Genomic DNA, 19,293 nt, shown 5'->3' on the forward strand with positions numbered 1-19,293 from the left:
GTGCCCCAGCCCCTGGCGGCGGTGTTCTGAGGTCTGGCTGCTGAGGGAGGACCTGGGGGTTCGCCCCTGGGAGGTCCTTGCCGGGTCCTGCGCCCCCAACCCCGGCCGTCCTGCCTCCCGCCCGCCCGGCTTAGGGAGCCACTGAGCGCGGGGGGGCCCCCCGCAGGGAGGGTCTGGACGGGCGACGGGGAGGGAGCCGCCGCTGTGCGAGCCCTGCCACCGCCTGGCCGCACAGTTAACCGGCGGCGGTTAGAGCAAGGGAGCCGACCGCAGGCCCCGGGCTCGGGGACGGCAAACCCGAGGCCCTGGGGAGAGCCCGGGTCCTCGCGCTCCGGGCGGGCGGCGCGAACATGGAGCCCGACCACGTCCCTTTGTGCGCCCAGCACGGGCGTTCCGGGCAGCCGGTCGCCACCTCCTGACGCTGCCGGCGGGCGACAGCATGACCTTAAGCCTCCTCTCCCTGCTGTCGCGGGACCTGTCCGCGCTGTGGCTGCTCCTGAAGACCCGAACAGGTGCGCGGCCGGTGGGCGCCGTGGGGACCGTGCGCGACGGGGCGGGGCCCCGGGGACCTGGCGCGTCGCCCACGCCGGACTCGGGACTTGTCCGCGGGGTCCGGGCCGGGTGGCGGGCGCGGAAGGCAGCCTCCTGGGTGGGCGTGCCGCGCGTCCCTCCCCCCCATCCCCATTCTCATCCTCGGGCAGCGCCTGCCGGGTACCGGGCCACAGTCGCCGCTCCGCCTGGACGCTCCTTTGTTCCGGCTGCGGGAGACCTGCCGGTGCTGGGGGGCACCGGTGGGGGCTCTCCACGCAGCGGGACCAGGGCTGGACCGGCGCGGGGAGCACCGCCGGGCGGTCTGCAGCTCGCGCTCCTGTACCTGCCTGGCTGGGGGAGGGTCACACCCGTGGTGACCGAGAACAAAGAGCTGGGCCCGGGAGGGCGCCCAGTTTCCTGGGCTCGTTTCTAGGGACGGAGGGTGCTCGCTTGGAAGTAGTTCGTCCTGAGTTCATTTTGCTGTGGGTGCTTCTGCTAAGGATTGACCAACAATGTGTTAAATAGTCTTTTGTAAATTTTAATGAATCAGCCACACCCTAGCCTTCAGTGCGTGAAGTTTCCGGTTTTATAACGAGGTGACCCGAAGGTGAGACGTGGGAATCAGTGAGTTTCCTGATGGACAAGGCTCAGGACGGTGACCTCCTGGGTGGCCGGGTCGGAACACAAGCTGGTATACAGGGTGAGAGCGTGTGATTCACGCCTGAGGTGGCAGCAAGGTGACATGGCTGGGATCCTGAAAGGAACGCTTCCTGGGGCTTAGAGCTTAGAGGCTCGCCAGTGGGCGGGGCGTTCCCTACCGAATGCTGTACTCTTCCCTCCTGCGTGGACCTGCGTGGTCATCAAAGCCGTCCCTTTGTTTCCAAGCTACACTCCTGCTCAGATTCTTATCACGTTCCCTCAAAAATTCTAGGTGTTTTTCTAACACGTGCTTTATTTTTAAGATAAACGGGCTATTGAGTGAATGTCCTGAGGCAATTTGGGGCGCCTGAGGGGTGGAGGGCTTCTCCCCCAGTCTCTGGAAACCATCCACTGGTTTCCTAGAGAAGGAAGCGTTGGTCCAGTTTCCCAGAGTTGTTGGCACATGTGATGGGACCTCTTCCTTGGTGTTGCTGGGGAACACTCCCCAGGTGGCCCGTGCCTGGCTCTGTAACCGGATGCTGACTTCTATGAGCGCCCGGTGTGTGCGGACAGGTCGCGGCACCTCCTTCCTCACTTCTGCTCAGGGTGGGGGCGGGGGGAGCAGTTGGCAACGCCGAGCCGGCAGCTGGGCCCTGGGCAGATGGAATGGATGAGGGTCACGTGGCGAGGCCACAGCTCCGTCACCGCATCCAGGGCAGTGGAGCCCACAGAGCAGGACAGCAGGGCTGAGCCATGCTCCCAGACCAGGACCAGGGTCTCCCATTCTGTCCCTTCTGAAACCAGTGAGGTCGCCAGGTGCGCACGACCCGGCGCTGCCAAACCCCCAGCTCCCTCTCCGTCCCCCCTTCTCCACCCCCTCCTCTCTCTGTCTCTCTCACTTGGTCTGTCTCGTCTGTCTCGCTGTGTCTGTGTGTGTCATCGTCTCTGCCTCTCCCCCGCAGTCCCTCTGTCTCTCTGTGTCTTTCTCACTCTCTGTCTCTCTCCCTCTGTCTCTCTCTCCCGTGTCTCCTGTGTGTGTCCGGGGCTCCGCAGTCAAACTCCGGCGGGGCAGCGTCCGTGGAGGGCCCAAGCCCCACTCTGCTCTGTGCCGCCCCGTCTGGCGCTCAGGGACCCCGTCAGCAGGGACCACCTGGGTGAGGCCCAGGGTGACATGCGCCCCCGTCCCTGTCGCCCAAGGCCCCAGCCTCCTCTGCTCTGTGCATCGTTGATTCTGTTCTTTTGGGGGGAGGGGTGTGTCTTGAGAAGGTTAATGCAGTTCCTTGTTTGGTCTCAGATTTATCGAGCTGCGGACACTTGGGAAGTGGGATGAGCGTGTCCACCATCGAGGGGAGGGTTTGGGGAGCTCCTGGGGCCCTTGCAGGAGCGTGGTGTGGGTGTCGGGGCCGCGCTGGCCTCCCACGCGGCCCGCTCTGTGAGCTGCTTTTCGAGGCCGATATGGACAGGTCCTCGGGGTTCTGCTCGCAGCCCCGCCTTCTGCCTTCAGAGCCAGGAGGGGAGGAAGGAGGTGGACATCCCTGAGCTTTATGGACATGCTGCTTTTTACTGTTGACACGTGGTTGTTTTAGAAAAGAGCTGTCGCACATCTCCTTCCTTTCCAAGCAGCAGTGGGCTCACACGTGTGTGTATCTGTGGTGTGTTCGTGAGACGTGTTCGACAAGCTGCCGGGGGCCCAGCGTGGCGGGAGGCTCGACCCAAAGCCGAGTGAGGGTGAGGCCTTGCTGGCGGCGCACTGCTCGGACCTGCTGGCTTTCACCGAACCCCGAAGTGCCCACGTCCAAAGAGGGTGTGGTGGTGGTGTGGCTTGAAGGGTGTGTGAGCTGCTGGCCGTCGGCCCCCCGGGAAGGCGTCACGTCCTCCACAGGCCCTCGAGGCACCTCCTGCGGTCTCTGCTTGGTGCGTCCTGCGGGGAGGCCGGGCCAGAGTGACCCCAGCCGCAGCCCCCCTCCCGGTCATCTCCAGGGCCTGGAATCCCATCTGGACCGTGTCCCTGATCCCTGTGGAGGCCCCGCCCGGCCGGGATGACACGCAAACAGCACGAGGGCGGGTTCCACCTAACTGGGCGCTGAGAGTCGCTGCTTTTGGAGCAGGCAGGAGCCCAAGGGACTTCCAGCACAGCTCAGACGGAAGCTGGGGGCCTGCCTGGCAGGGACTGCTGTTCTGCTCTCAGACCCGCTCTTTCGCGGGGGCGTGGGCTGCTGGGTGCATGTTTAAGTGGCAACATTAACTCATCAGGCAGGTGCTCTCGGGCCCAGGACGCCCAGGAGGAGGAAGGTTTGGAAAGGACTGACCCTCAGGCCCTGGGCGGGGGTGGACTTTCGGCCGGGGGAGAAGCTGTGAGGCCCAGGAGAGGGACTCCCACCATCTGGCCCCGGGGCTGCTTCGTGGGCCCGGCCTGCAGATCCCCCGGCCCTTTACAGCTTGGCCGGGCTCTGGCGCCTCCCAGGAGCCATGGGGAGCCAGTGGGTGTCAGCAGTTCTGCGCACTGCGTCATCGTAACCTTGGGCCACCGTGTGTGACGACCTGCCTGGTGGGCCGGCCAGGCTCGGGAGCTGGACCCTGGCAGCGTTTGCCCGGTGCTGCATGGGGAGGGGGGTCACTGGGATGAGCGTTGTTGGTAATAAAAGGTCCACGGGGATTCTGTTCCGTGCCAGCCCACACCCTCTGGCCGAGCTCGGAGGCTGCAGCCCAGGCCCCTGGCTGCCCTAGTGCTCCCCGACCTCTCACCTGGCCCACCTGCCGCCTGGCTCCCTGCTGGGTGTGTGAACCACCCTCATCCCTCCAGCCTGCTCTGGGCACTCAAGAGTCACTGCGCAGAGTGACGTGTAGTAAATTAACCTGCCTGCGATGTGGCCACGAGTCCTCCTGCTGGGCTTCCACCCCCGCCCCACCCCCGTCCTGCAGGTCTGATTCTAGTTCATCAGGGCCCTTCTCTAGGGAGGCCTCGCGGGGGCAGCCCGACCCCGCTTGGAGCTCCACGGTGTGGATGCAAAGGAGGCCCTTGCCCATGGCAAGGGGGCTCCTTCTGGGTCCTCTACGGGGCCCAAGGCCCCTTGGTCCAAGCGGACATCCCAGGCCCCAGCCGGGTGCCCACCCTGAACCCAGGGTGAACCCGGCCGTCCGAGCACGCGGCCAGACCCCAGCTCCGCGACCCAGGTGTCTGTGGGTCGGGCGGCAGAGACGGGGACACTCTGGTCATCTCGGGAGCCCTGGGGGCGGGCGGCCTGCTCTGGAGACACATGAGGCGCACGCGGCGGGGGTGCCGGCGCTCTGGGATCAGGCGCTGGGGTGGCCCCAGCTGAGCTGAGAGACGCAGGACGGTCAGGCCGGGTGGAGGGTCCTAGGCGGAGCTGTGCCTCCGAGCAGGTGCGGGAGCAGGGAAAGCCGGGGTGGGACCATCCCACCCAGAACCCGCCTTTCCCCGTGGGCACGTCCCTGCTCTCAGTAACGGCAGCAGAGCCAGAAGAAACGGGAGAGGCTGAGGGGTGGATGCCGCCCTTTCCTGGCCCGACCTCCCCGAGGTGCGGTGCGGCCAGGTGCCAGGTCACACACTAGCAGCAATTAAGCACCCAGCGCATGCCAGACGCCATGCTGCACGTGTGTACAAGCCTCCCCAGAGCTAGATGCCGCGATTATCCTGATTTACAGACAAAGAGACCAATTCAGAGAGGTTCGGTAACACGCCCAAGGTCACACAGCTCCCACCTGCCTGTGGAGTACTGGTCCACTGCCCAGGAGACCAGGGACCCTGGTGATTCTGCAAAATAGAACACGGCCTCTGGACCAGGAGGTGGCCCAGAGGCCAGAGCAGCTCTGTGTGAGCCTTGGGGACAACGGACCGTCCATGCTCACAGGTGGCTGCAGGTGCGCGTCTGCCCGTTCACCGAGGGCAAGGTCATTCTCCGCTCCGCCCACAGCTTCAGACCTTAGAATATCTCGGGTCAGGATTCTCCTTGGGGGCTTCCCTGGTGGCGCAGCGGTTAAGATCCACCTGCCAACGCAGTTTGTCTGACTGCGGAGCCCTTCTCTCCCTGACTGGGGAGGCGGCTCTGACAAAGGTGCAGAGAAATGAAAGTCTGGAGCCCCCCACTGTGAGTGGAGCCCCTGGGAAAATGCTCCGTGCTGGTGTGAGGGTCAGCGGGTGTGAGGGTTGCTTATGCGCTGATGCAGGTCACCGATGCAGGTCGGGGCAGGTCTCCGCGTGCTTGGCGAGCTGCCTGGAGCCTGTGTTAGAGAGGATTCTGAGGCCCGCTAGGGCTCAGCCGTCTGCCATCGGCAGGCGGTGCGACATCTAAGCCAGGTGTCTGCCATGTCCTGCGTCGCCCGGGACGTGGCGGAGGTGATGTAGTTGACACCCTACGGGACAGCGTTCCAAAAGCTGTTTCTTAAGAAGTTGTTTGTAGCTCTGAAACCGCCAAGCGTGCGGCGTGAATATCCACGAGCCAGGCTGTGAAACGTGCACGCAAGCTTCGTGTCCGGGGCCCCCGGCGTGGGTGTGGAGCGTGCGCCCCAGGGCCCACCTGGCTGAAGCTGCCGCCCAGGTGGTCTCTTCTGACGTCCAGAACCTTCACAGAACGGGTGTTGGTGAAGGGGCCGATGGAGACGCGTCCGGGGAGCCCTGGCCTCTGATTGGCTGTCCAGCGCACGGAAGGAGGGTCTGATCAGCACCAGCCCCGGGCGGGTGGCCTTGAGAAGCCCGCACTCCTCTGAGGTCGACTGAAAAGGCCACGGCCGGCGGGGCAGGGCGGGATGAGGACTCTACATGAGCCTCGCCGAGGCCCCAGCAGTCATTCCCACGCAGCCTGAGCTGCAGAAACGCTGCCGAGTGGGCCGTGGCCTTGGAAGATGCAGGTCTGGAGCCTAGATGGTAGGAGGTCGCTGGGCCCCGTCTGCACACATGGTGCCCGCTGTGGTCCCCCAGGGCCTCCCGCGGCTCTGCTCAGGGTTTGTCCCTGGTGCCCAGGCGGAAGAGCTCCTACGGCGCCAGCTGGGCCCTGGCTGGTTCCCTGAGCTCCGCCGGGGGTGCCTGGGAGCCAACCCCTCTGCTGAGGGTGGGGCTTCCCTGAGCGCGAGTTTGGCTAAGCATCTTCTCACAAGGGGCCTTTTATTTTAAAATACATAAGGATTCACGTCTTGAGATCAGGAAATCGGGGGGAACAGTGGTGAACTGAGTTAACGATGCATCGTTCGTGACGCGAAATGTTTGTGCCTAATCCAGTAACGAGTAACTTGTTAAAATAGCCAGGATGGCCTGTGAGAGAGGATTCAGCCCAAGTGAGTGTAGATCTCCAACATCCGAAGGGCTGAATCCCAGAGCCGTCCCGTGGACTACAGGTTGCCATGGAGATGCCTCTCCTGCCCGACCAGGGGACTCGGGGAGCTGATGGGTCCCTGCCTGACTGAGGCCGGAACGGAGCCTGTCCGGAGCCCCGGGCGTCCTCGTCCCCCAGCTTGGAGTCGCCTCTTTGCGGCCATTCCTCTGCACACACTCTGCTCTGGTTTGGGGCTTCCTGGGTGGGGTCTTGGTAGACTAGGAATCCCACCCACGCGAGTTGGTGAGGCCACCCCACGGACTCTCCACTTCGGACTCTGAAAGGGCATCACGGGTGTATTTTGATAGAAAATAAAAGCCTCGGGTGTGGATGTTCAGCCAGATATAAACAAGGAAGAGAATGAGCTCGTAACAGACTTAGTGGACTTTGCGGCCCAGGGCCTCTTGCCAGCTGCCGACCCCTCCGTCGGAGCCCTTCTCAGGCTCCTGTCCCCGCTTCAGCAAGGCGGGGACCAGCCTCGAACACGAGCGCCAGGCTTCTGCACGCGCTATGGGCTTCCTTGACCCAGACCCTCGCCACCGGGACATGGATTTTCAGGGTCCACGCGCCCTGCGTCTCTCGATCCCCAACCCTGCGTGTGTTCTCGGCCCGAGGCAGCGCTGGCATGCATGGTGCCGCTCGGAGGCCCTTCCCATGGGCAGCACGGGCCAGATGCGGCCTGCTCTGCATTGTGAAATCCTCATCCTTAAAGAAAGAAAATACGCGAGTCAGTTTGCCAGAGGAAGGAAGTTTGCTGCCGGAGTCTGATTGTGTTAAGATGAAACGGTGTGAAGATAAAAGGGTGGTGACCCCTCCCCCGGACTCTCCGATTGCTGCGCAGACCAGGAGGACTCAGGGGACCACTTTGTGGCCAGAGATTCCAGCGGTTGATGTTTCTTCCCCTTTGTTCTCATGTAGAACTGAGCTGGGTCCCCGCACCACTGAGATGTCGTGAGCTCAGCGAGGGGTCATTCCCTCTGGCCTCTGACAGGGAGCGGGCCTCTGTCCCCTGCGGTGCTCCGGACAGAGCGACACTTCCAGACGGGCTCCCAGAGCTGGTGCCGGAGGGACCAGGTCAACCTGCAGACCCCGCCCCCGGCCCCCACCCTGCAGGAGTCGGAAGGGAAGCGCTGTCCTCTCCCCACTGCACCCCTCCCGTCTCAGAGTGACTCCGTGTTGGGTAATTGCCTGGAGTCTCCGCTTACGTCTGGGCGACAGGAAAGTTGTTGTCGGGTGGTTATCTGTGAGGCATTGTGTGCACACAGAGCGGGTCTGTGCAGGAGCTGGGCCTCCCCTGACCCTGACCCTGACCCTGAGCTGGCGGGCAGGGCGACCCCACTTCCCGTCCCAGACCTCAGATGGGCCAGGCCGGGCACCTCCACTTCCTTCTCAACCGGCCGTCACCTGCCGCTCGAGTGCAGGATGAAATATCGTGGACGAGGCCGCAGCCTTTGAGGGAGTAAGAAGCAGTGCGTGCCTGACGCCGCAGCGCCTGCTGTCCACGGAGGGGCACGTGACAAACACCATGTGCCTCGATGGCAGCCGGAAACTGCTGGGTTATTCTCAGCTCTCTGAGGGGCGGCCCGTGACCATTTAACGTGTGTGAGTTTTTGTACAGTCCATTTGTCTGAATGAACCTCGTGTGCAGAGTAGCCCTACTTTTAAACCTAAATTGGGTCATTTGATCTAAGGGACAATATTAGGTTAGCTCTGCCCAAGAAAATTCACGGGTGGTGGGTTCTGGGGCGCGGCTGCCGTGGTGAGCGGTCTGCACCCACGGGGCCTGCAACGGGCAGAAATTCTGGAACCAGGCTGTGTGTAAGTCAGAACGAACTTTGCCAAATTAGCCAGATTCCACATGAAGCTCTGAGGAGTCATCGCCTGTCCGTTCAGCACGAGTTCTCTGGGCTCCTGCCCTGGGAGTGGGCCGGCTGGTGCCCTCCGCCGGGGGTGCAGGGTGCTGTGAGGCCCCCGCCAGACTAGGAGGCGGAGAAAGGCCCCCCGAAGAGGTGGCATCTCGGTAAGACATCTTGAGTAGGATTGGACCAGGAAACAGGGATGGGAAAAGCATCGCAGAGGGGGCAGCCTGTGCAAAGACCCCGGGCCTGGCAGGACCTCGGCTGGTCGGGGAACTCGAAGCACGTCGGGGCGGCGGCCCCAAGCGCGTCCCTCTGTGGAAGCAACTTAACAGGGACAGTGGTCCAGCCAGTGAGAAAGGGCAAGGATGGTCAGGAGTGGCCACCGTGCCCCTAGTACGTGGGGAGCCGTCTGCCGTCCGGGGGAGCTGGACACGGAGGGCAGACAGCTCTGGTGTCCACAGCGAGCTCAGGAAGGAGGAAGTGTGCTCGTCGGAGGGGCCACGTGAAGGCCCTGCCACTCGGAGCTGCTCGGAACCAGGTCTGAGAATCTCTGCAGAAATGCCTGTCGGAGTCTCGATGTGGTCCGGGGAGGTCTGTGGGTGAGGGCAGTCTTACGAGGCCCGAGGAACTGCCCGTCCCAGCGTCCACGCCGGTTCAGGGGACTTGCCAGCTAGCAGCGTCCGTGCTGTTTTCTGCAGCCCTGGGCGTCTCCTTTCCAAGCTTGAGGGCAACCCCACTTCCCGGGGGGTCCGTCTCAGTGACACGCTTGTCCCCGGCGGGCAGAGGCCGGATTTGAGGAGAACAGGGTCCATGCTCGACAGTGTGGGCAGCGTAAAGTCTGGCCTCCCAGCCTCCGTGCAGCTGCCCGTCCATCGCACCTGACGTGTGTTCTAAATAAATGAGGTGTGACGGCCATAAACCACCTCGTCTGGAATTAAAAACATTTCAGGTTTCCTTTTAGCACTTGTTTCCAGCCCTGTTTTTCTCCCACAGAAGAAAGCCACTGGTGAGACGTTTCCCTGCACAGGGGAGGTGGCATGGCCCCGAGCTGCCCGTGGAACCAGCAGAGTCGTGGCCTCTGAGTTTTTTGAGTGTGACCCGTCATTCGGTCCCTGACCCTGAATGGGCTGCGGCTGTGTCGGGACGAGTGGCCCAGGGACACGGGCCCAGGGGCACGGCCCCCGTCACGTCCTCGTCAGCACCGGGCAGAGTCACGGGGCGGCCAGCCATGGGTCTCGGCAGTCCCACAGATGACAGCCGGGATCTGGGGACCCGCCTGGGCGTTTAACTGTGCCACCTGCCCACGCTCACTGGTCTGCAGGACGGAGGCTCATCCGCTCAGGGGGCGTTTCACTGTCTCTGTGACCTGAACCTCCAGGCCCTGGGGGCCTGGGTCTTCTTCTGGGTGTAGGAGAGCTGACTTTTAAGCCATTTGTGAGTCGTAGTCTCTGTGGAGAAGTTGTGTCAACATTGAAGGCTGCAGACTCTCCAGGACACCCGGGTCTGGAGACACGAGACGTGGGCCGTCGGTCACGTGGTACCAACCTAGCAGCAACTAGAGACACAGGTCCGCGAAGGCCCCCGAGCAGCCCGGCTCTGTGGCCACCTGCTGGTGCCCCCGCATGGACCCAGACCCTGGCCGTGTCTGGGTTCCACCAGGAGTCTTGCTAAACCTTTTGTTTCTGGTCAACGCCTCCAGGCTGTGACTGGGTCACTCGGGGCCCTGATCTAGGACTTGCGGCTGTCGGTACCGGGCTCAGCGCCCTGCTCAGGGTCAGTGTCAGGCTGGGGTGAGGCTCCAGGCCTGTGTGTCTGAACCCACTGCCATGGCCAGGTTTCCACTCTGACCAGTGGGTTGTTGCATAGACAACAGGCGAGAACCCCAAGGGCGGCCCAGCCACTCCCAGGACGTCGGTAGGTGCTCTCAGACCAAAGCGTGTCTGCTCCCCCAGCACTCATCTCGGGGCCAGTCCTCCAGCTCCGGTCCTGGCCCACTCCCCCCACCTCCCCTCTGCCCGCCGGTCCTTCTCTGTCCTGTCCCCCCATGTCCCTCCCTGTCCCTTCCTCCACTCCCTCCGCCTTTCTCTGTGCTTCTGACACACACCACGCTTTAAGTACCGATGAATCACTCCGCGCACAGCTTTCTGTGCTCTGCGGAACAAAGGTTTCTCTACTGGAAACTGGAATCCCTTTTCCCGGGCCCGTGACCGCTGGACCCTCGAGTGTCTGCGGTGGGCCTGACCCCGACGTAGCTCGGAAGGCCACTTCCTCCGAATGACGGCGTGTCTCCGTCTGCTCTGCTCTCCCCGCAGATGAGATCATGCACTACGACGTCAGCCCGCTCCGTGCTGCCGACATCCAGGACCAGCTGCAGAAGCGCTTTGCGTACCTGTCTGGTGAGTGCGAAGGCCAGGCCGTGTGACGCGGGCGGGGGAGTGTCTGCTCGGCCAGGCGGTCGGCCTCCTGGCCCTCCGTGACCGCGTCGTGGGGTCTGGGGACAATCTGTGCGGTGCGGCCCGCCCCCCATTGCACCGATGCCTGTGATGAGGGCAGCTCAGAGCCGGCAAGTGCTGGCCAGGGGTCAGCTGGGTCCCCAGGGGGGCGTGGCCCGACTGCTCCTGGCTGCGGTCTCCCGGATTCCAGAGCTTTCCTGGGACGGGGAGGAGGTGCAGGTGTGGCACAGTCGCCCCCGTGCAGTGTCCAGGGCCTGGGGTCTGGCTTCCGTGGCTCCGTCTTCTGGGAGAAGCCCCTGGGGTGCCACCGACAAGGGCGAGGGGCCGGCACTGCCCACAAGCCTGTCCTGGGGTCGCTCCGCATCTCCGGCCCCTGTCCACCTGCCACCCTCCCGGGGATCCAGGCTCTGTCTCCAGCCTGCAGGGGCATCTTGCTGCCCTATCCGGCCGGCCAGGGTGCTGGTGCCTCGGGCCCGCCGAGGCCGTGAGCATTGCGTGAGAGCAGTGCCTGGAGCAGGGCGGTCGCCGCTCCACCGGGCAGGCCTGCCCACCGAGGATCGCTGTGCTGTCGGTCAGGGGCCTGAGGTTGAAGGCCCCCTGCTGGCGGCCCTTTCCCCCGGCCAGCAGGTTGGGGTCTCTCCTGAGCTCCGAGAGCCAGCCCGGTGCCCCCGGGCTCACCTGCCCATCCCTTGGTGCCAGGAGCTGCCCCCCAGGCCGTGCCCTGTGTGGCTCTGGCCCACCTGCCCCCCTACACGTGGACCCGCGGTGTCGCTCTGGGGTTAAACCTCTTGAGGCCTGAGCCCCGTGAGCAGGAAAGCTGAGCCTCTGGTTCGTCAGCGGAGACGGCATCCCACTGTTCCTGGAGGGGCCACCACTGCAAGGGGCGCCCACCTCACGGAGGAAGGAGAGAGAGTGGGGTGTCCTTCTGAGCAACAAAAGTCCCCAACAGGACAGGGTCATGACCTTGACCTTCCTTCAGGTCTTCACCCGCTGCCCTCAGGAGGAGACCCCAGGGGGGCCCTGACCCCCAGACACACCTCTTGTTATTCAGAAGCCGCCGGGGGCTCGGGGAGGGGGTTTTGCGGAAGTAACCACGGCCCCAGCTGGGCGGCTACAAGGTCACTGACCACTGGGCCTCACAGGCCCCAGGTCCCCCAGCACACGGGGGGCCAAGGACAAGGGAGCTGATGTGACCAAGATACCCTACCGCCGGCCTGGGCTATGGGGGGTGTCTGGAGGAGGGTAGGTGGCCGAGGGGGGCAGAGAGCGACCCCAGCGCTACAGCCACGGGAGGGGGTTCCGCCAGCGTCTGAGGGAGGCTGGAAGGTGACCCCGGGCTCAGGTGAACCCACAGGCGGGTGGCAAGGCCCTGAGCTGAGGACCGCCAAGCCCGCCGTCATCCCGACCTGCAGGGCGCGAGCCGACGGGCCGGGTTGGTTCGTGTCGTCAAGGCTGGGAATTGGTTAGAAGATGACACATCCTGAGCTTCAGCGTCTGGAACAAAGCTGGAGCGTCCTGGGTTTTTGCGGACACCCTGTGCGGGTTGGCCAAGCAGAGCCCGGGACGGAGGTGGCCCTCGTACTCTCCATCCCTCTCCTACCTGCCAGGACACCCGGGTTGCCCACCTCCCAACGTGAGGACGCCCTGGCCAGTTATCACGGTGCCCACTGCCTGCCCTGGACCAAACTGCCGTAACCTCCTGCCAGGGTGTCCGTGTGCGAAGGTCGGGGTGGCTGGCTTCGCAGCCCAGCACCGGTGACACTGGGGGGACGGCTCCCCCGTGGGGCTGTCCCACATTGTAGGACGTAGAGCAGCTCCACGCGCCGGAGGCCAGCACCCCCCAGAGTGACGACCAGAACTGCCCAGATGCTGCCAGTGGACACCAGAGCAGCTGGTGTGGACAGAGTGAGAGGTCTTCAGGGGTCAACCGGGTCTGCCCTTGTAAGGGGCCCCAGGTGCTCGCCTGTGTCAGGCTGTCTGCGGCCGGCTGCCTCTGCAAGTTCACTGCAGACCAGCCTTGAGAGTCACGTGGCATCACTTCTGCCACCTCGGATGGGCCAGGCCAGCCTCGGTTCAAAGGGAAGAGGGAAGGACCCAGCCCCGGAGGAGCAGAGGTGGCCATCTCCTGCCGCGCAAGGCACCGGCTGGCAGCAGACCACGCCTGGCCTCACCTCCTGGCCTCTGCACTGCCGCCCAGGTCGTCGGTGGGACAGCTTGGCCCAGACTCCCAGCCTGCATCTCCACGCCTGCCCTCCCGACTGCCTGGCCCTGGGGAGCCATGCTCACCTTCCCAGATCCAAGGCCACTGCCTCGTTTTCCCTCGGGAACTGTGTCGGGTGCGCCTCCCCTGGGAAGAGTGCCCCCCCCCCCCCCGCCGGTTCCACCTGTACCTCCCTACACACGGTGCCGAAGGGATGACTCCCATCAGACAGGAACTGTCTACCCGAAGTCGCCCCAGGGTGCACAGGTGGTCGGGCTGCAGCCTGGTGGCACGTGCAATGTTTAAATGCTCTTCACGTCACCTGTGGAGCATGGAAAACGTCCACGCCGTCAGGAAGGAAGCAGGATGCCAGCTTTCTGTTCAGCGCGGTCCGTCACACACAAAAGCACACGGAAATGGGTTTGGGAGGAAACGTGCTCCCGTGATGCTCCAGCGGTGGCAGAACAGCGGGTGCTTGTTTCAGCTCATGACTTCATTCCAGATATTTCCATCGATAGCACACATTTCTCTCATGATAAAAGACATGCAGGGGCGTCCCTGGCGGTCCGGTGGTTAAGACTTTGCCCTCCAGTGCAGGGGGTGTGGGTTCGATCCCTGGTCAGGAAGCTAAGAGCCCACATGCCTGCGGCCAAAAAAACAAAACATAAAACAGAAGCAATATTGTAACAAATTCAATAAAGACTTTAAAGATGGTCCACGTCAAAAAAAAAAAAAAAAAAAAAAACCCAAAACATGGAAAGTGTTTCATTCTGGAAAATGACTGTCCTGCCGAGACCCGGGAGCAGCGACCCTGCGCACCGTCCCCCCCCCCCCCACCCCGCCCCGTGCTGAGTGCAGCTCTTCTCTCTCCCCAGGTGGGCGGGGGCAGGACGGCAGCCCCGTCATCACCTTCCCCGACTACCCGGCCTTCGGCGACGTCCCCGACAAGGAGTTCCAGAATGTCATGACCTATCTCACCAGCATCCCCAGGTGCGTGTGGACGGGTCACTCTGTTTTATTACAAGCAGAACTGGGTCCGTCCTTCAGAAAGGTAGGGAGACCTCCTCCGAGCCCACGGCCACGCTGGGCAGTGTGGCACCCAGGAGCCGAGGGGAGGGGGGCTGATGTTGCCTGGGGATCCCTCCTCGGAAGGGGTGAGGCTGCTGACCTCCCGCCCAGCAGACGAGCGGCTGCCCCGCTAAGGCACTGGGGGCATGGGTGCCGTCAGACTCTCCCTCCGTCGGGTTTCGGAAGGCAGGTCACAGCTGGGTGAATTAAGTCTAATCTGGGAAACAGGCCCGACAGCGAGTTTGACTGCCCCACACCTGTCCTACAGAAGGTGCTGGTCAGTGTTGTCCCGTCAGCACCGATCAGTGCCGGGGGAAGGGGGAGGCTGGGGGAGATCCTTCCAGATGCCTGCGGGGTGGAGGTGTTAAGCTGGGGGAGCCCTCCCGATGGATGTGGGTGGTGAAGGTCACTTGGCAGAGAGAGCTGGACGACGCGCCCTGGGCCCCGCGGGGCGGGGTCTCTTGTTAGGGTTGGCTTATGGTGGCCGCCGTCTCCGTCCTTCTCTGTACCCAACTCGCTGGGCCAGGCTCTGGGTGGCCGAGCTGGGGCGGGAGGTTCAGCCACTGTCCTGGGAGTGCGTAGCCTTCCTTGAGGGCCCCTCGGGCTGGCCACGCCGCCTCGAGGGGCTTCCCGGAGGTTTGCGATCCTGCAAAGCATCTCCATGTGTCTTCTCCCGTGAAGTTACAGCCAGGAAGGCCATGGACAAGGCCCCTGGACCTCGGGGGACGATGCTTGAGTAGGGTCAAGGGTCTGGAGAGTGGCGGGAAGGTGGATGCTGCCCGCGTGGAGAGGCACAGGGGGTGTCCTCGGGGGAGGGGGACCCGGCACGGTGGGTCCAGCTCTCGGCGTGCCCAGCAGTGAGACGCAGAAAAGCCTCACAGCCTTGGCGGTGGGACACCGGGGACAGGCCAGCAAGAGGAAGGGCAGCTGCGCTCGGCACCGGTGTCAGGCAGTCCGGTGACTTAACAAGAAGACGGCGGCTGTTGGTGGCTGACCGTGGCCCCCCCCAGGGGTCTCACTGGCCCTCCGGGGGGCGGGCTTGTGGCCAGCTCCCCCGCTCCCCTCCATGACATCTCCCAGGGGTGGGCGTTCCACGTCCAGGTGAGGCGTGGCCCTCCTCCCCCGCCCTGTGAGCCCCCCAGCCCTTGCCTCTTGTCCCCGCTGTGGCCGTCTTTCCCCCCATCTCCCGTGGTCCCCAGGCCTGTCTCAGACCAGGCAGTGGAGTTCACGGTGCAGTCAGCCTGCCCGGGGAGGGGTCCGAGGCACTGTTCTCAGTCTGCCACCCGTGAGCCGTGAGAGAGGCTGCCTGCGCTCGCTGGAGGCTTCTGCCCAGCTCCGTGGCGGTGAGTGAGGGTCAGATGACTCAGAGGCATCGGCAAAGGCGGGCGGGCTCTGCACTCGTCCAGGGGCCCGGAGACCCCCGTGGCCTCCTTGCTGCCACCTCATCTCTCTGTCTCTTCCCGCTCCGGCCCCTGCATAGGGACGTACGGTCCGAAGTCCTGCAGTTAGAAGCTGCCATGAGCCTTCTCCATAGCTACGGGCACGGCCCTGCTGCCCCAGCCGAGGCGGTGGCCGGCCCTGGGCTCGGTGGTCGGCGGGCGCCGTTGCCACAGTGGCCGGACCGCTCAGTGCAGGCTGAACAAGGGCCCCGGGGGTGCTATATGTGGCCTCCCACTGCCCACCTACGATGGTGCGGTGGGGTGACCCTCCCCTGCCTGTGGGGGAATCTCAGGTTTCAGGTCACTCTCGGGTTTGGGAAGGTCAGACGTCACTTTCTGTCTGGCAGCATCGACAGCTGGCTCAGAGGTGAGCCTTCTTCCGGATGCAGCAGGCCGGCCCCTGTGCCCTCTCGGACCCTCCCCGCCCGGGTCACCACCCTCGCTAGTGCTGGGGCTTCTCAGGCCTCCTGGCCTCGGGGCCTTTGATGCGCTCCCTCGGCGCGGTGTTTCCTCTTCGGGCTGCAGGCGCCCTCCTCTGGTAGGCCCTCCGTCACACCCGCCACGCCCGGGCCCCGGCCCACAGGCTCCCTGGCTTCACGGGCTTAGCTGCAGTGTCCCCGTTACCTGACAGCTCGGTGTTGGTCTGTGTCTGCCCCGCACGCAGGTCCTGAGAGCGGCAGGTGGTCCCTTGGTAAATGTTTCCTGGACAAGTGGGCTTCGTCTGCAGAGAGCAAAGCCAGCTCAGCTGGTAGTCAGCCCGCGGCCTGGCGGGACTGAGGCTCCCCCCGCATCCCTCACCACAGCATACTCACCTCCCCTTCAGGTGGGACCAGCACCTGTGTTTCCTTCTTTAAGGGGTTCTCACCCCGGTGCAGTGGAACCTCTCCAAACCTTGGTCTCCAAGGTCTCAAACAGAATCTGCCCGCGGATGCAAGGGCAAGAAACACGTTCCCCCTGAAGCTGAGAGGTGACGGTGGGCTCCTCGTACCTGGCGGGGCTCTGGTGCCGTGGACCTGGCCGCAGGGCCGGCTTGAGCGTGTGCAGCCCAGACCCGTGGGCTCCGTCTCCAGGGAGCCGTGCGCGGCGTGGTGGTCGGCGTGTGTCCTGTTCACGTCTCTTCCTCCTGACGGAGGATGGGGCGGGGAGGGGGGGTCCCGTGGCCCCGACGCCCTCTCACACAGAGTGAAACCCCGGCGTCGGCACGGATACCGTCCTTTCGCAGCTGGGTGCCGGGCCAGCGGGGGAGGGGCAGCTGCCCGGCAGTCTGTCAGGGAGGCGGGGAGGGGCCGCGTTCCGAGCCCTTGGCCGCAGCGCTGCTGGGCGGGCTCCTCGGGGGTGTGGGGGGATCAGCCCCGAGCGAGGGCGGATTTGGGGGACCTCCTAAGCGTACAGAAGGCTGTCGCCCATCAGCTCACAGGCAGCTGCATTTCCAGAAGATTCAGCGCACATCTCATGGGGCGCGGGGGAGACACTCGGTGTCTGTGGGTCAAGCAGGGCCGGGCGCTGCCTGCCAAGGGCTCCCCTCCTGCGGGAACCCAGGGAGGGAGGGGCTGCCGCCTGGCGGACGCAGCCAGCACTGCCGGCCCTAAGAAAAGGGGGAACCCCCCTGCCCCCCGGCACGGGCCGGGCTTACCCTAGACAGCCCGGCGCCAGCACGGCCCCCACGCGGGAGGGTGCGATCCGGGACCCGGCGCGCTGTAAAGGTCAACGCAGATCACGTGGACGGACGGTCTCGTGCCGGCTCTGCTTCTGAGAGACGCTGACTCCTACGGTCGGCCCCGAGCTTCCCTCTGTCCTCTGAAAAATACACCCTCCAGCGCGTAGCTCTCGTCCCGTTGTTAAACGCAGAGGACAGGAGCGCCAGGTTACATCTGGTTCACAGTCGTGGGTCATCTCGAAGCCTGACGGTGCCGGGCAGCCCTCGTCCGGACGCACCAGACACACGCGAACATGGAAGTGCCTCCACGAGAGAAGCTGGGCTGCCTTGGTGATTTCTCAGCTGGCGGGTCCGCGGCCGCACCGCAGGGCTGCTCCTGGGAGCCCGTCGTGGCTCGGGGGCCGGCTTCCCACGCCGATGCCTGCAACCCTTGCGGTTCCTCTGGGGCTTCATCACCACCATCTGCCAGGCCGGTGGGGACAAGTCCAAGGACATGTGACCGTGACCCCCAGGCCCTGCCCGAAGAGTGGTTGTGACCTCAGCAGAACTCATGCCGGGGGTTGGGGGGTGCATGCGGCAGAGGGAGCTGCTCAGGTCACCGCTGTGAGGGTCGGCCGGTGCTGGACACCCTTGGGACCGGGCAGGGGACAAAACAGGTAAAATCCTGTGCTCGTGGTCTCAGAAAATTAAATGAGATGCAAGGAGTGTGGGTTGCAAAAGAAGAAAAGCAAAGCAAAAAGGGGTGAAGGATGGGAGTGGGGAGAGGGGAGCCCCCGCCGACGGTGGCTTATGGGAGGTGAGGGGACCTCTGGCAGGGGGGACGGTCCTCACAGGACCACCAGGGGCGTCTCAGGGGGGACGGCCCTCACAGGACCCCCGGGGGTGTCTCAGGGGGGACGGTCCTCACAGGACCACCAGGGGCGTCTCAGGGGGGACGGTCCTCACAGGACCCCCGGGGGTGTCTCGGGGGACGGTCCTCACAGGACCACCAGGGGAGTCTCAGGGGGGATGGTCTTCACAGGACCCCGGGGGGGGGGGTGTCAGTCAGGGGAACCTCAGTCATGGAGAGGGATCAGAGCCAGTGCAGGGAGCGTGGACACCTCCTTCCAGGATCTGCTCTCGAGGGGGGTGGAGAAATGGTCAGTGAGGGACGGAGGTGAGGCAGACGAGGTTGGGGGTGGGGAAATGGTCAGTGAGGGGCGGAGGTGGGGCAGACGAGGTTTTCTTTTAAGGTGAGGGAGATCACAGCATGTTTATGCTGATGGAAATCGCCCAATAAAAAAAGAAAGATTGACCTTTTGATTCATTTACACCTGCCACGTGTCGCCATGCAGGGCTTGGGTCCAGCACCCAGTAAATTGTGAGCGAGTCACGGAGCCGGGCTGCCGGGCTCCAGGGCCCCTCCCCTCGCGATTCTGGAGTCTGGGTCCCCCCTCCATCCACCTCTCACCCCCTCTCACCCCTCCCTGTGGCAAAACCGAAGTTTCCCAGCTGATCCTCTCTCCTGGCGAGGGCAGTCACTGGCGGCTTCCCCTGTGGGTGCCGGTGTACACAGACAAGACATGCACAGGCATACGCGTGCGCTCACACACGCGAGGTCACAGGGTCTTAGGGCTGCCAACACTGAGACAGTAGGTTTCTGGCCTTTCTCTGAAGGACAGATTTAGCCGTCCCGGACGCCCTTCCACACGGCAGTCCTGCAGGATCCCTGGGGGCATCCCACACCTACTCGCCCTGGGTTTGGAAGATAACACCGCGAGGATCACCTTGCTGCACAGCTGCCGCCCTCCCCAGCCCGGTGACGGTGCAGCTCAGGGGCTCCTAGATTACTGGATGCCGATAAGGACGCTAACTTTCCATGGACCCGGGTCGGATCACCCAGCTGCTCGGGAGACACAGGCACATCTCCCATCTGGCTTCCGTGGTGGGCCGTGTTCACCCGAGGAGAGGTGCACGCAAAGAGGTCACCCACACACGGGTGTGCATCACACACGACACACATGTACACACAGGCGTGCACCACACATATACACAGGCGTGCATTACACACCACATACATGTACACACACAGGTGTGTGTCACACACCACATACATGTACACACAGGCGTGCATCATA

General features: G+C 64.0%; 1 protein-coding gene across 8 annotated transcripts in view; it reads left to right on the plus strand.

The window, feature by feature from the left end:
- The window catches only part of MCF2L (MCF.2 cell line derived transforming sequence like), a 123,336-nt gene that overhangs the window by 62,906 nt on the left and 41,137 nt on the right, over window positions 1-19,293 (plus strand). For all 8 annotated transcript variants that reach the window (XR_004346702.1, XM_032611557.1, XM_032611556.1 and 5 more), the window contains 2 exons: window positions 10,672-10,755; window positions 13,888-14,002. Coding sequence is in view for 7 of the 8 variants with exons in the window: in XM_032611557.1 (XP_032467448.1) it covers window positions 10,672-10,755; window positions 13,888-14,002 (199 nt within the window). In the remaining variant the exon portion in view is untranslated. The remainder of the gene's footprint in view (window positions 1-10,671; window positions 10,756-13,887; window positions 14,003-19,293) is intronic.

The sequence above is a fragment of the Phocoena sinus genome, chromosome 18 (genome assembly GCF_008692025.1).
Source record: "Phocoena sinus isolate mPhoSin1 chromosome 18, mPhoSin1.pri, whole genome shotgun sequence".
Taxonomy (NCBI): domain Eukaryota; kingdom Metazoa; phylum Chordata; class Mammalia; order Artiodactyla; family Phocoenidae; genus Phocoena; species Phocoena sinus.